Genomic DNA, 14108 nt, shown 5'->3' on the forward strand with positions numbered 1-14108 from the left:
AATTCCAGTTTTCGTGACTTCATTATCACACCTACAAAAAATCGTGTAAATTTACATCTTCTGAGACCGACATATATGAGCGTCGAAATGACTCAATTTCACAGTAAATCTAACTTTTATTTAATGCATTCTGACATATTTTTGAGTACTTAAACATGTAAATATAAACGTTTGTTTGAAAGGCGGGGTATGTATATTTATATCATTCCTGTGAAATTTAGTCATTTCACGGATTACGTTCTTATGAATTGTGTTATATTGTGGATTTGCGTCACTTGTAAATTTAATATTTTTTTGCTGTGATGATTCGCATACGATATTATTGTGGCTAAAAACCATACGAAATTATGATGAAATTCCATATATTTTTTGCCTGAGCGTGGGATCACAGTGAATAAATCTCGGTTAATTTTTCAAAAAGGCGTATAAGCAAGTGACAGTTTCTCTTTGTCTACTTTCTCTTCTATTAATGACCAAGCGGTTTCCACGTTTATCGCTCAACTCGTTGCATGAAATGATACCCCAAACTTTCGACTTTCAAACAGAATAGTGATATCAAAGAAAATCTTTTTAATCACATCACAATAATCGAAAGAGAGTGATTAAAGAGAAACTGTCACTTGCTTAAACACCCTATTGAAAAATCAACCGAGAAATGATATCTTTTACACACTCGAAGCTTGCATCTTCTGTAAACTTCAATATAATTTCCAGTTCCGTATCAGACGCAATGATCGATTCTGAGTAGGAATCAATTGTTACATAAGAAGTTGAAACTCATTTGAAAATTAGGATAGATTCTGAATCAAATTTCGGAATAGATTAACTGAGAAGTTGATGCGTCGTGTGACTTATGCTTTCCACGTACCGCTGTACAAAAACAAGCTGTCATTTTTAACTATTCTGCCAATCTATAATCAGTAAACACATTTCCGCATATATTACTCACACATATAGATTGTATAATATTCATACAAACAATGCGATAGTATAGGACAGCAAAACAAAACAAACGGCATTGCCGGCGTGAACCAGTGACTTTTGTTTACGTTTACGTCGATTTTCGTAAGGATTGATAAGAAATTCCCTTCAGCAGTGAATGTATAAAGTATCAAAATTATCAGCTGTTTCTTCGCAAGAGACTTGTGATGAGTTGAAAATAGTTATTTTGTGAACTTTTGCCATGGGCCTGAATACAGGTTAAGAACCCAAACTTAAATCTATTAGTCGAAACAAAAATCAAATAGCAGAGGTTATCGCTTTATTGCACAGTCAGTTCCTGATAACACAAGACTTTAGAAGAACTCGAAGCAAAAATACTGTTGGTTTCATTTTCATTGAAGTTCGAATTTCCTGTCGATCGGTCGATCGTTCTCGGTACGGATAAAACAAATATCGCGTTCTACAAAAAAAAACTTCGATCAATTTGTTTCAGTTTGAGTGTAGTCCACAGAAAATATCAGCATGCCCGTGTCTTTTGTGCGGACTGGAATTGCGCCTCTCGCTCGTGCTTACGGTGAACCGATAGGAAAGAGTGTGTGTTTTTCGAGACCGATATTAGCACTGGATAAAGTTTGCAAACATCATGCCTACACTAATACTAGCGAAGGCGCATGCCGTAAACGCTTTAGCACGATTTCTCCATACTGCAAGCCTCAGCAGCTCTTGGGCACAGTTCCACAAAAATCAATCACAGTGCACGGTTTATCGCGTTCCAAAAGCGATTTATCTTCTAATATCCTCAGAGGTCCTGTTAAATCGGAACCGTTTAAAGTAAGTACCTTTTCATTACCTATTTTTGAAGTAGCTGAATTAAGTTACATAGGAATGTTGAAATAGTGGTTGCACGAAACACGTGCAGAAGAATGTTTACGTATATCAGCGCTGTTTCCTCTCCGTGCTTGATGCTAATTTGCCTGATAACGAACTTGGCTGATTGTCTCAATCGTAGAACAAGAAACAAAAGTATTTTAATTTGGAGTGAAATTGCTCAATCATTGCGTTATGCGACACGTTTCTGGAACATTCTTGCGCTGATTCATCTGATTCTGATCAAGAAGGCTGATTTTTACACTGAATTTAGAATGTGTCGAGTTTTGGTTATGTTCTGCTATGTGAAATTTATTCACATACGTCTATCATCCCTATATTTAATTTGATCCACAAAACAAACCAGAGGAGGGATATATGTATGATGTGAACAGATAAGTTATTTTTCGTGTTATAATTCCATTTACTATTTTACATATGTTAATACATTTTTTTTGCCTGATACGGAGTAAGGTAGGAACTGTCAAGTGGGTTTTTGCTCGCACAATTCTATCAAACAGGCTAGTTTCAAAGCTAATATTGGGTTGTGAATCAAGTTTGAAGATCAAGTGGCTATCACATCCGGTTTCGGAGATACACTGGTATAAGTGACGTAGCCGACAAAGCTCGTTTTGGCATTAAAAATGCCTTAGTCTTCGCTATACGGGGTTAAAAAATGCAAAACTAGTCGCGTAACCTTTTTCTGTCATAATTTTGAACGATAAAAACTCCCTCCCTTTGGTTGGTGGGCTTGACAGTATTGCAAACATCATCACATACAATCAATTAGCGTTACAATTTGATAAAGATATGCGTTACAGTTTTTAGTTTCATAATTGAATTAAATGAATAATATATGGAACGACTTGAATAAGATGTTGATTGCATTACGCTCCAACATCCGGGGTTGGAGAGGCCGGTAGGGCTTAACTGAGCTCTTTTTTATGTTTTATTTTCATACTACCGGCCCTTATTACCAGTGTGAAGTGAAAATTAAGTAGAGTAAACGTATCCCAATTGGGTTTCACACGATGACAATAAATGAACGGTAAATCGAATCCATCTTTGACGTTTATTGGTGGTTTGTGTACCATGGAATACTGTGGAATGAAATAGAATATTGTAGAATATAGTAAAATAATAATGACCGAACCAATGAGCAAACCAATGATAGCTGTCAAACGATGTTCATCCAGTTTATATTGTGAGGATGTATCGTTTGGGACCTGATGGGTGAGATGATGTGTGAATGAAATGTAAGAGTGAGTGCATGCAAGAACGGTAATAAAGGCCACCGTTTCAGCTCAGGACTAACGATCGACCAATAGAAGAGATAGAAATTGGGTAACGGTACCCCCATTCATCTCAAATCCATTAGTCATTTCATGTACGAAAACCATTAGTTAGAGTGAGATATGTTATCTCTGTTTGATAGATTAATTTCAAGAATAACATGAAATCTGGAGCTTTTTTTTTGTTCGTTAAAACAGCAGTATTGAATCATTTCTGAACTACTTTTATGTTCCATTGCTTCTTACAGACGAGGCAAAGATTTTGTATTCGATTTTATCTCAATAAATTTATTGAAAGTCGAGTAATCGGTAAAATAACATGGTGACTCTACTAATGAGATGACTATTGGCACACAAATTTTAGTTAGAATCTATTAGAATAGAAATAGTAACTCAATGTTGTGATGCTTGCTTGTGGAATACATGTAGGTATGTATGCATGTGTGTATGCGTATGTGCCTGTGTGTATGTAAGTGTTTTTGTGTGTACAACATACATTATACCGTTCCCTCGGGTGTGTTGTATCAAATTGGTTGTGACACATTTCGATTGCGAGTCAGTGTACCAGATGTTCAAAAGTGCCTGAGCGGATGGTAATATACTGTCAAGAATCAACCGAAGATAACGAAATGTGAACATGCTGTAGCAATACTATTAAACCCAAGTGTTATTATCATTTAAATAAAAACGCATGTCCTCAGTTCTTATCCGTCAAACCATGATGAGCTGCCCTACAAAGATCAATGAAACACTAATTTTTTTTTTTTTTTTTTTTTTTGGAAACGGATGACTGAATGAGGAACAAGAAATACGAAAATGCTGAAAGAATTAGAAAGGAATATTGGAAGCAACATAACATGCCAGCAAAAGTACGGAGTGAAAAATGACAACAAAAGACACGAATCACAGCTGAATAGAACACTGGAATTAAGGTAAAACAGAATACAAACTATGAACAAAGGTAAGAAAACCAACATGAAGAAATAATAGAAACTGCTGGGTAACAATGTAATTTCCTCATATTGAAAGAGGCGTTTATATGGCGCGCATGCGCTAATTCGGCCTGATACAAATTAACGGGGAGGGCAATACATTTGGGACAGGGCTGTAAAAAGCTGATTGGAACCTTTTCCCCACCAAAATGTAATATAAGGAATAAGGATAATTTTGAACGATAATAACTCAGTCATTTGTTGATGGATTGAAATAATCGATTTGGAAACATTTAACTTATACACCCACTAAGATTTAATTCCTTTGTTCGGTAATATTTTTGACGAGAACTTTCGGTAATCTATAGAAATAACCGATATTTCGGTACGTGAGTTTTATTTTACAATAATTATGCAAAATTTTACCGGCCGATCAGTTTTACGTAAATTTTCATTACAGAATTCTGTAAATAGATATACAATTGATACGGTAAATCTAAATAGTTGCCGAGTACGGTAAAATCACACTGTCCGTTTGGCAAAGTTATCTTCCAATAACCGAACTTCTGTGAAAACTGATTGTCATGAAACTGACTGTCAAACAGCTGAATATTCAGTAAGTGTCTTTATTAATCAAACGAAAAAGAATTTGAAAGGTTCATCGAATGGATTGAGGTACAGGTGCTAAAGTTTTTAAAACTTTAGAGCCATTAAAAACTTTTTCTCTACTTATAGGCAGAAAATAATTTTGTATCACTTGTCCACTTGCTGCCAACAGAAATCATTCAAGGGTAATTTCTGGTGGACTCGACGGATTGTGCAGTGTTTTGGAAGGCGCTCATAATTCCGGTCAGTCCGGACATTTGACACAAATTTTTCGTGGAATAGAACCATTTTCTTCATTCGTGTTGGTTTTTGAAATCCGAAAGGAAAACAAACAAAAAAAATATCTAACGGTCTGTTAGATCCATTTGGTTTACTGATTACGGTAGTTGTTTGACAGTTCAGCAATTACCGAACGATCGGTAATCAATTCAGTTACCAAACTGATTACCGAACGTTCAGCTGTCGAAAATTCGGTAAAGAAATTACCGAATACTGCGAAATTTTGTAATTGTGCAGTTTTTGTTTATTGATCAGAGCAGCCCGAGAGCTGGCCCAGAGTCGCCCAAACAACTTTTGAGATGTTCGTTTAAGCAACCTGAGGACGCTCTAGATCGGACTCCAATCGCGTAGTTTCGGTCTGAAAATTTTCTCGGGTTGCATCACGGCATCCATGTTAGTTTGTTTATGTTTTCTTTTTTATGAGTTGTTTAGGGCGCGTACCACGTGTTCGTTTCACTCGGAGTCAGAATCGCCCGTGTGTAGGTTCAAAAACGAAAATGGTATTAAACATATGTTATGTTTGAATCGATCTATGTTTTGACAAGCCAATCACAGCATGCCATCATGATGTCATCCGTTTGATTTCTCTCGGACGGCCGACGGTTTTGATTTTTGCTTCTCTTTTAGAACTTAGTTCAGCAGCAGTTCTGCTTCAGTCGGCTTAGAGAGGCTTTGCGTCATGCATGAAAAAAATACTGCATCGTTCGGGGTAGTGTGAAGTACAAAGAGGTATCTATAAATATATGCCATTTCTCAATTTTCATTTAAGTCGGTGGCTGCCAGCGATGTCAGATGTTAGAAGCTAGCAAGCGTTGTATACGAAAATTTTCCTAAATTGAGAGTTACAAATCATATGAGTTATTTTGTGGAAACTATGAATGTTAAAAACCGTTATAAAAGTTAGATTCTTACGGTAACCGAGATGATACGAAGTGTTATATACGTCGCTCTTTTGTAAGTTATAGGTGTTACAAAACGTTACATGCGTTACTTGTTTGTAAGTTATAGGCGTTACGAAGCGGTATATGCGTTACTTTTTGTAAAGATAGGCATTACGAAGCGTTATATGCGCTACTTGTTTGGAAGCTATAGATGTTACGAAGCGTTACGAAGCATTATGTGCGTTACTTTTTTGGAAGTTATAGATGTTACGAAGCGTTACATGCGTTACTTTTTTGTAAGTTATAAACGTTACGAAGCGTTACATGCGTTACTTTTGTAGAAGTTATAGATGTTACGAAGCGTTACTTCTTTGTAATTATAGGCATTACGAAGTGTTGCATGCGTTATTTGTTTGTAAGTCATAGATGTTACGAATCGTTACATGCGTTACTTTTTTGTAAGTTATAGGCGTTACGAAGCGGTATATGCGTTACTTTTTGTAAAGATAGGCATTATGAAGCGTTATATGCGCTACTTGTTTGGAAGCTATAGATGTTACGAAGCGTTGCATGCGTTATTTTTTTGTAAGTTATAAACGTTACGAAGCGTTACATGCATTTCTTGTTTGGAAGTTATAGATGTTACGAAGCGTTACGAAGCATTATGTGCGTTACTTTTTTGGAAGTTATAGATGTTACGAAGCGTTACATGCGTTACTTTTTTGTAAGTTATAAACGTTACGAAGCGTTACATGCGTTACTTTTATAGAAGTTATAGATGTTACGAAGCGTTACTTTTTTGTAAGTTTTAGGCGTTACGATGCGTTATATACGTTACTTTTTTGTAAGTTATAGGCATTACGAAACGTTGCATGCCTTATTTTTTGTAAGTTATAAACGTTACGAAGCGTTACATGCGTTACTTGTTTGGAAGTTATAGATATTACGAAGCGTTGCATGCGTTACTTTTTTGTAAGTTATAAACGTTACGAAGCGTTACTTTTTTGTAGTTATAGGCATTACGAAGCGTTATATGCGTTACTTTGTTGGAAGTTATAGATGTTACGAAGCGTTACATGCGTTACTTTTTTGTAAGTTATAAACGTTACGAAGCGTTACATGCGTTACTTTTGTAGAAGTTATAGATGTTACGAAGCGTTACATGCGTTACTCTTTTGTAAGTTATAGGCATTACGAAGCGTTATATGCGTTACTTGTTTGGAAGTTATAGATATTACGAAGCGTTACATGCGTTACTTTTTTGTAAGTTATAGGCGTTACGAAGCGTTATTTAGTAAGTTACAAGCGTTACATGTGTCACTTTTTATGAGTCATAGGCTTTACATGCGTTACTTATTTGTAAGTTATAGGCGTTACGAATCGTTACATGCGTTACTTTTTTGTAAGTTATAGGCATTACGAAGCGTTGCATGCGTTATATTTTTGTAAATTATAAACGTTACGAAGCGTTACATGCGTTACTTTTGTGGAAGTTTTAGATGTTACGAAGCGTTACTTTTTTGTAAGTTATAGGCATTACAAAGCGTTACATGCGTTACTTTTAAGTAAGTTATAAACGTTACGAAGCGTTGCATGCGTTACTTTTTGTAAGTTATAGGCATTACGAAGCGTTACATGCGTTACTTATTAGTCAGTCATAGGTGTTACATGCATTACTTTTTTGTAAGTTATGAACGTTACGAAGCGTTGCATGCGTTATTTATTTATAAGTTATAAACGTTACAAAGCGTTACATGCGTTACAAAGCGTTACATGCGTAACAAAGCGTTACATGCATTACTTTTTTGGAAGTTATAAAGATTACATGCGTTACTTTTTTTCAAGTTTTTGGCGATGTTACTAAGCGTTACATGCGTTACTTTTTTTGTAAGTTATAGGCGTTACGAAGCGTTACATGCGTTACTTTTTAGTGAATCATAAGCGTTACATGCGTTACTTTTTTTGTAGAAGTTATAGATGTTACGAAGCGTTACGTTTTTGTAAGCTTTAGGCGTTACGAAGCGTTATATACGTTACTTTTTTGTAAGTTATAGGCATTACGAAGCGTTGCATGCGTTACTTTTGTTGTAAGTTATAAACGTTACGAAGCGTTACATGCGTTACTTTTGTAGAAGTTATAGATGTTTTTGTAAATTTTAGGCGTTGCATGCGTTATTTTTTTGTAAGTTATAAACGTTACGAAGCGTTACTTTTTTGTAAGTTATAGGCATTACGAAGCGTTGCATGCGTTACTTTTGTTGTAAGTTATAAATGTTACGAAGCGTTACATGCGTTACTATTTTGTAACTTATATGCATTACGAAGCGTTATATGCGTTACTTTTTTGGGAGTTATAGATATTACGAAGCGTTACATGCGCTACTTTTTTGTAAGTTATCGACGTTACGAAGCGTTACATGCGTTACTTTTTTTAAGTTTTTGGCGTTACGAAGCGTTACATGCGTTACTTTTTAGTAAAATATAGACGTTACGAAGCTTTACATGTTACTTTTTAGTGAGTTATAGGCGTTACGAAGCGTTGCATGCGTTACTTTTTTATAAGTTATAGGCGTTACGAAGCGTTACATGCATTACTTTTTTGTTAATTATAGGCACTTCGAAGTGTTACATGCGTCACTTCTTAGTATGTTACAGGCGTTACGAAGCGTTTCTGCTTTGTAAGTTATTGACGTTACGATGCGTTACTTATTTGTTAGTTTTAAACGCTGCATGCGTTTTTTGTAAGTTTTGACGTAATAAAGTGTTACATGCGTTACTTTTTGTAAGTTTTGGCGTTACGAAGCGTCACAAGCGTTACTTGTTTGTAAGTTACAAGCGTTACGATGCGTTGCATGCATTATTTTTTGGTAAGTTTTAGGCGTTACGAAGTTCCTTTTGTAAGGTACAGGCGTTACGTAGTGTTACTTTTCGTTAGTTACAGGTGTTACGAAACATGACATGTATTAATCTGTAGACTTTTTTTTGCGTTACGAAGCGTTACATGTGTTAGTTGTTTGTGAGTTGTAGGCGTTACGTGCGTTACACCTTTGTCAATTACGGGCGTTACGAAGTTTTACATGTGTTACTTTTTTGTAAGTTAGAGGTTTTACGAAGCGTTACATTCGTTACTTTAAATAAGTTTTAAGCGTTACGTTTCTGTTTTGTAAGTTGGAGGTGTTAGAAATCGTTACATGCGTAACTTTTTTGCAAGTCATAAATATTATTCCAGTGAATTAATTGTTTTATTCTGTCCATGAAGGAATCATTAGTTTTTTTCTTGATATTCATAGCATAGTATTTATAAATTTACAAGATGTTTTCCATTCTCCATGAATCGGCTGTGCTATTCTATGCAGTGAATTGTCGTCATCCAAAGTAGGAATGTAAATGATCTCAGAAAATATGGCATCATTACAAGTCTTGTGGATTGCTGTGCTATATAAGTATTTAGAAAGTCTTAGACATGTGTGACAAAAATAACATGAAGAAATGTAATACAATAACCATCTCTTGGGTACAATCAAAAATTTTTTTTTGAATTGTCCATAATGACAGTTCCAGTGGAAAAGTTTATTAGGTACATAAGTAATCTCTGGGTACGAGCCTGCAGATCAGTATAGTTAGGAAAGATGTAGTTCTACGTCAAAATTTAGGGAAAGGTAGAGGTTTTGAATGAAATTCGGATTAATTGTGTGAGAAGCCGCCTCATCAATGTCGCTTCATCCTCCCCGTTTGTTAGTCACTGTTTGTAAAAAGTGTTCGTATTGCTAGTTACATAAAAACAATCACTGCACAATGTTTTGAACCATGTTTATTTGAGCTTTCTGCATAACAGGTACTAGTTTCAATAACAAAGCTATTTTTGTTATTGCAAGGGTTAGATCTAATCATACTTAGTGCTGACGCAGTCCAACCTAATAACAACGTCAGAGATTTGCAATCATCATTGCTTCATGAACACCATCTCTCTGTCCTTGCATTGATAAGAAGGGCTCGTTCAGGCTTTATTATTATGAATTTCCTATCAACATTTCATAGACCTAGCTAACGAAAACACGAGAGTCCGAGCGATAATCAGTTACTACAAAACTAGAACTGGTTGTTCACTTACTCATTCAACTGCAAGCAACTAACGAGAACAGTTCCACAGAGAAAAACTATTATTCAAAACTTTTTTTTGTGATTTGTAGAAAACAACACACAAAATGCCAACTAATTCAACTAAAAAAGTATCTATCATGGCATATTTTTTGTGGTAAGCTTCAAACTAACCTCTCGATTTGCTCATCATTCCGTTGCAGATGTCCGGCAATGCAAAACTGCTCCACGAAAACCTTTGGGAGTCTGACCCAGAACTTATGGGGCTGATTCGAAAGGAAAAGAAACGACAAATCCTCGGTTTGGAAATGATTGCTAGCGAGAATTTCACCTCACTGTCAGTGCTACAGTGTCTGAGTTCCTGCCTGCACAACAAATATTCCGAAGGACTACCCGGACAGAGGTGAGTGTTCAAAGGTACCGAGTGTTCGACTATGAATCGGTGGAAGTTCAATTATTCCTTGATTCATAGCTACATCGCTTGATACTGTGACCTTTTAGCAACTTGACTTTGACTGTAGATCACTGGTGCTAGCGTGAAATCTGTTATCTGAATCTAAAATCTCACTTTATTCTCTGCCTTGCAGATATTACGGCGGAAATGAGTTTATTGACGAGATCGAAATTCTGGCGCAGCGCCGGGCACTCGCAGCCTACCGTCTTGATCCCGAGCAGTGGGGATGCAATGTGCAGCCGTATTCCGGATCGCCGGCCAATTTTGCTGTATATACGGGCCTTATTGAACCGCATGGCCGTATCATGGGATTGGATTTACCGGACGGTGGCCATCTGACGCATGGTTTCATGACGGCCACGAAGAAAATATCCGCCACATCGATCTTCTTCGAATCGATGCCGTACAAGGTGGACCCAGTGACCGGGCTTATCGATTATGACAAACTGGAGGAGAGTGCAAAGAATTTCAAGCCTAAAATCATCATCGCCGGAATCTCGTGTTATTCCAGATGTCTGGACTACAAACGTTTTCGGCAGATTGCCGACGCAAACGGAGCCTACTTATTTGCAGATATGGCACACATTTCCGGACTCGTTGCTGCCGGTGTCGTTCCATCGCCGTTTGAGTATGCTGACGTGGTGAGCACCACAACACACAAGTCCTTGCGCGGTCCCCGAGCCGGTGTCATATTCTATCGGAAAGGTGTTCGTAGTGTAAAAGCCAACGGCGATAAAGTTTTGTACGATCTGGAATCACGTATCAATCAGGCAGTGTTTCCCGGTCTGCAGGGTGGTCCTCACAATCATGCCATCGCTGGAATTGCAACCTGTATGCAGCAAGCTCAGACTCCCGAGTTCAAAGAATATCAGGTGCAGATTATTAAAAACGCACGTGCCTTGTGTGATGGACTACTGGCAAAAGGATACAGTATTTCGACAGGTGGAACCGACGTTCATCTGGTATTGGTAGATCTTCGTCCCGTTGGAATCACCGGAGCACGAGCGGAATACATCCTGGAGGAAATTTCCATTGCATGCAACAAAAACACCGTTCCGGGAGATAAAAGTGCTCTGAATCCATCCGGTATTCGGCTGGGTACACCGGCACTGACGACACGCGGTCTCGTCGAATCGGATATGGTAAAGGTAGTTGATTTCATCGATCGCGGGTTAAAGCTGTCTCTGGAGATATCGGCAGTGTCGGGGCCGAAACTGGTAGATTTCAAACGGGTACTTCACGAGGATCCGGCGCTCAACGCGAAGGTACAAACACTGAAGAAAGAAGTTCAAGACTACAGCAAAAATTTCCCAATGCCGGGATATCAGGACTATTAGGTAAGCCTGAATTCTATTCTTTCATGGAAGGAACGCAAGCCTGTTATGAATGTTCAAGTGGTTCTTAGAACTGCGAAAAAAGTGAAATATATACATATGACAAATGTGCCAGAAAATATTAAAAAAAAAGGTTTTAAAACTAACATGAAATATCACCATCTTTTGTCATTTTTGATCGTGTTTCTTCTCCGACTCATCGGTGCATTAGCAGTTCGCTACTGTTTACTCTTAGCAGTTCAACTTAACTCTCCGTCTTTTTGGACTTTTCTTATTCCTTCGGTTTGACCGATAGGTCTGGTCCGAACCCTATACATTTACGTGCATTTTATTATAAATTGGATGTGTATTCATGCATAGTTATTGTTTTTTAGTTTTTTCACTCTTCATGGCAAATGAAGTAAAACTAATACTTTTAAAAATTCGAACGATAGAAACAATCATAACTCACCCAAAAAATAGCATAGAAAATTGCATAACTTTGAAAATTTGCCTTAAAGGAGATTCAAATGAATTCTTTTTTCTTCTGGGGTGCTGAAAAGGACCGTTAGTGGCTTTGGAGTCCTGGAAAGGACTATTACATAAACATAAAATAAAATCATTACATTAATATAATCGTAACACAAGTCGTACAATCGCTCATATATTTCATACATCTCAATATTTGAGTGAAAACTATTTTAATCCACTTAGTGGTGTAATGATGCCTTTCTCATTTCAATCATATATAATACTGTGGTATTCTTCAAAATAATTTTCCTCGATTTTTGAAGGAATAACCGGAATCGCTTTGTTTGACCGTCTACTGATAATGACTACCGATTGGAGAAGTTTTGATATTGATTAATTTTTTCCCGTTTTTTTGTTTCGCTACTAACTCGTCTACTAACAATGACTATCGAATGGAGTAGGTTTGAGGCCAGTTTAGAAAAATTTTCAAGTGTTTGTTTCGTCCATTTAAGTGATGGTAAAAAAATTTTAACACGTTTTACTATATAATTCCAAAGTTGGAAGCCGGATCCAGATGAAATTCAGAAGTTTGGTATATAATCATAACACCTTTAATTTAAATCTATAAATATGAAAACCGATTCAGCCGTTTCTGAGAAATTGGAGTGATTTCCGGCTTGGAGTACACGATCACTTTTTTTCCATACTTCCGGAATCTGGAACGAAGATCCGATATACCCAAAATCAATGTATTTGATCATCAACTAACCAAATCTGTCCAATGCAAGCATTATACGGCTATTTCAAAGTATTTGATTGAATTTTCCGTGTCATGTATAAAAACACGTCCCAGAAAATGTATTTTTTTATTTATTAGTTTGTAATTCCGGAACCGGAAGTCGTATCCGGATTAAATTTGGTAGGATTATATGGGGTTGTAAGAGCTTTCATTTGAACCAACGCTAATGGAAATTGGATGAGCGGTCTCTGAGAAAATCGATGGCTAGTTATTAGTTCAGTTTTGCACATTTTACCCCGTAAGTCCCGAACCAGAAGTCTGATCCGGGTAAAATTCAATAGCACCCTATGGGACCAAGAGACCTTTCATTTGAATCTAAGTTTGTGAAAATCAATCCAGCCATCTCCGAGAAAATTGTGTGCACGTTTTTGTTACATACACACATACATTTACTAAATTGGTTGAGCTGAGTCGAAAGGTGTATGACATTAGGCCCTCCGAGCCTTGGTTAAAAAGTCAGGTTTCACAGTGATTACATAACCTTTTTATATGAAAAAAGTAAAAATATTATCAAAATGTTGTACGGATTTTATTTCTGGTTTTTGAAATGGACAAAATGTGGAATTCTCTACGATATTCAACACTGTTCGGAACATTTTTCTCAAACGCGATGCAGTCAAATGTAAGCTTTGTTTGCGCTCGTTTGGTGCGAATTTCGCATTGCGAAAAGTGCACCAAGCTAATTAAATCATTCTAGATTTGCACTAATTTGATGATTTTCACCTTCGATATGCACAGAAGTAATCTTAAAAGCTTTTAGACAACATTTAGAGCCATTAGAACGGCTGATTTTGAATAGCATTCCCCATCGTTGTTCCCTTTTCGTTTTCTATTTCTGCAATGCAAACGACCAGTCAGTTGTCATATGTTCGAGCCCCTATCTGAAGGATTCATAGTGTCAGTAGAATCGTAGTACTAGTTATGCAATGATTCTATATGCTAAGAATCGGCTCAAGAAACATTTTCACTGGGCTGCCGTCCGACATCCTTATGACATGCCCAGTCCATCGTAGACGTCCGATTTGAGCTGACCGTACGATGGGTGGTTTTCCTAGCAGCTGTTGCAATTCGTGATTCATACGCCGTCTCCACGTTCCATCTGCGCTCCGCCATAGATGGTCCTCGGTATTTTTCTTTCGAAAACACTAAGGACACGTTGGTCCTCTGCCAACAT

At 37.1% G+C, this 14108-nt stretch overlaps 1 protein-coding gene across 2 annotated transcripts; it reads left to right on the forward strand.

Annotated features, from left to right (window-relative positions):
- The first annotated feature begins 1056 nt into the window (after window positions 1-1056).
- Window positions 1057-11834, forward strand: LOC131425533 (serine hydroxymethyltransferase). 2 transcript variants are annotated; one of them, XM_058587486.1, is made up of 3 exons: window positions 1057-1773; window positions 10101-10300; window positions 10485-11834. In XM_058587486.1, the coding sequence occupies exons 1-3, from the start codon at window positions 1465-1467 to the stop codon at window positions 11686-11688; spliced, it is 1713 nt and encodes a 570-aa protein (XP_058443469.1). In that variant the 5' UTR covers window positions 1057-1464; the 3' UTR covers window positions 11689-11834. The 2 variants fall into 2 exon arrangements, with proteins under 2 accessions (XP_058443469.1, XP_058443470.1); XM_058587487.1 differs by lacking the exon at window positions 1057-1773 and adding an exon at window positions 9853-10028 and having other exon boundaries at window positions 10485-11833.
- Window positions 11835-14108: the final 2274 nt, after the last annotated feature.

Source organism: Malaya genurostris, chromosome 1 (assembly GCF_030247185.1).
Source record: "Malaya genurostris strain Urasoe2022 chromosome 1, Malgen_1.1, whole genome shotgun sequence".
NCBI lineage: Eukaryota > Metazoa > Arthropoda > Insecta > Diptera > Culicidae > Malaya > Malaya genurostris.

What these genes read in the sequence shown, in the direction of transcription:
- LOC131425533 (XM_058587486.1), top strand. Translation starts at nt 1,465, where the DNA reads ATGCCCGTGTCTTTTGTGCGGACTGGAATTGCGCCTCTCGCTCGTGCT. An exon ending in TTAAATCGGAACCGTTTAAA is followed by an intron (nt 1,774 to 10,100) that starts GTAAGTACCTTT and finishes ATTCCGTTGCAG; the next exon opens with ATGTCCGGCAATGCAAAACT. An exon ending in GAAGGACTACCCGGACAGAG is followed by an intron (nt 10,301 to 10,484) that starts GTGAGTGTTCAA and finishes TCTGCCTTGCAG; the next exon opens with ATATTACGGCGGAAATGAGT.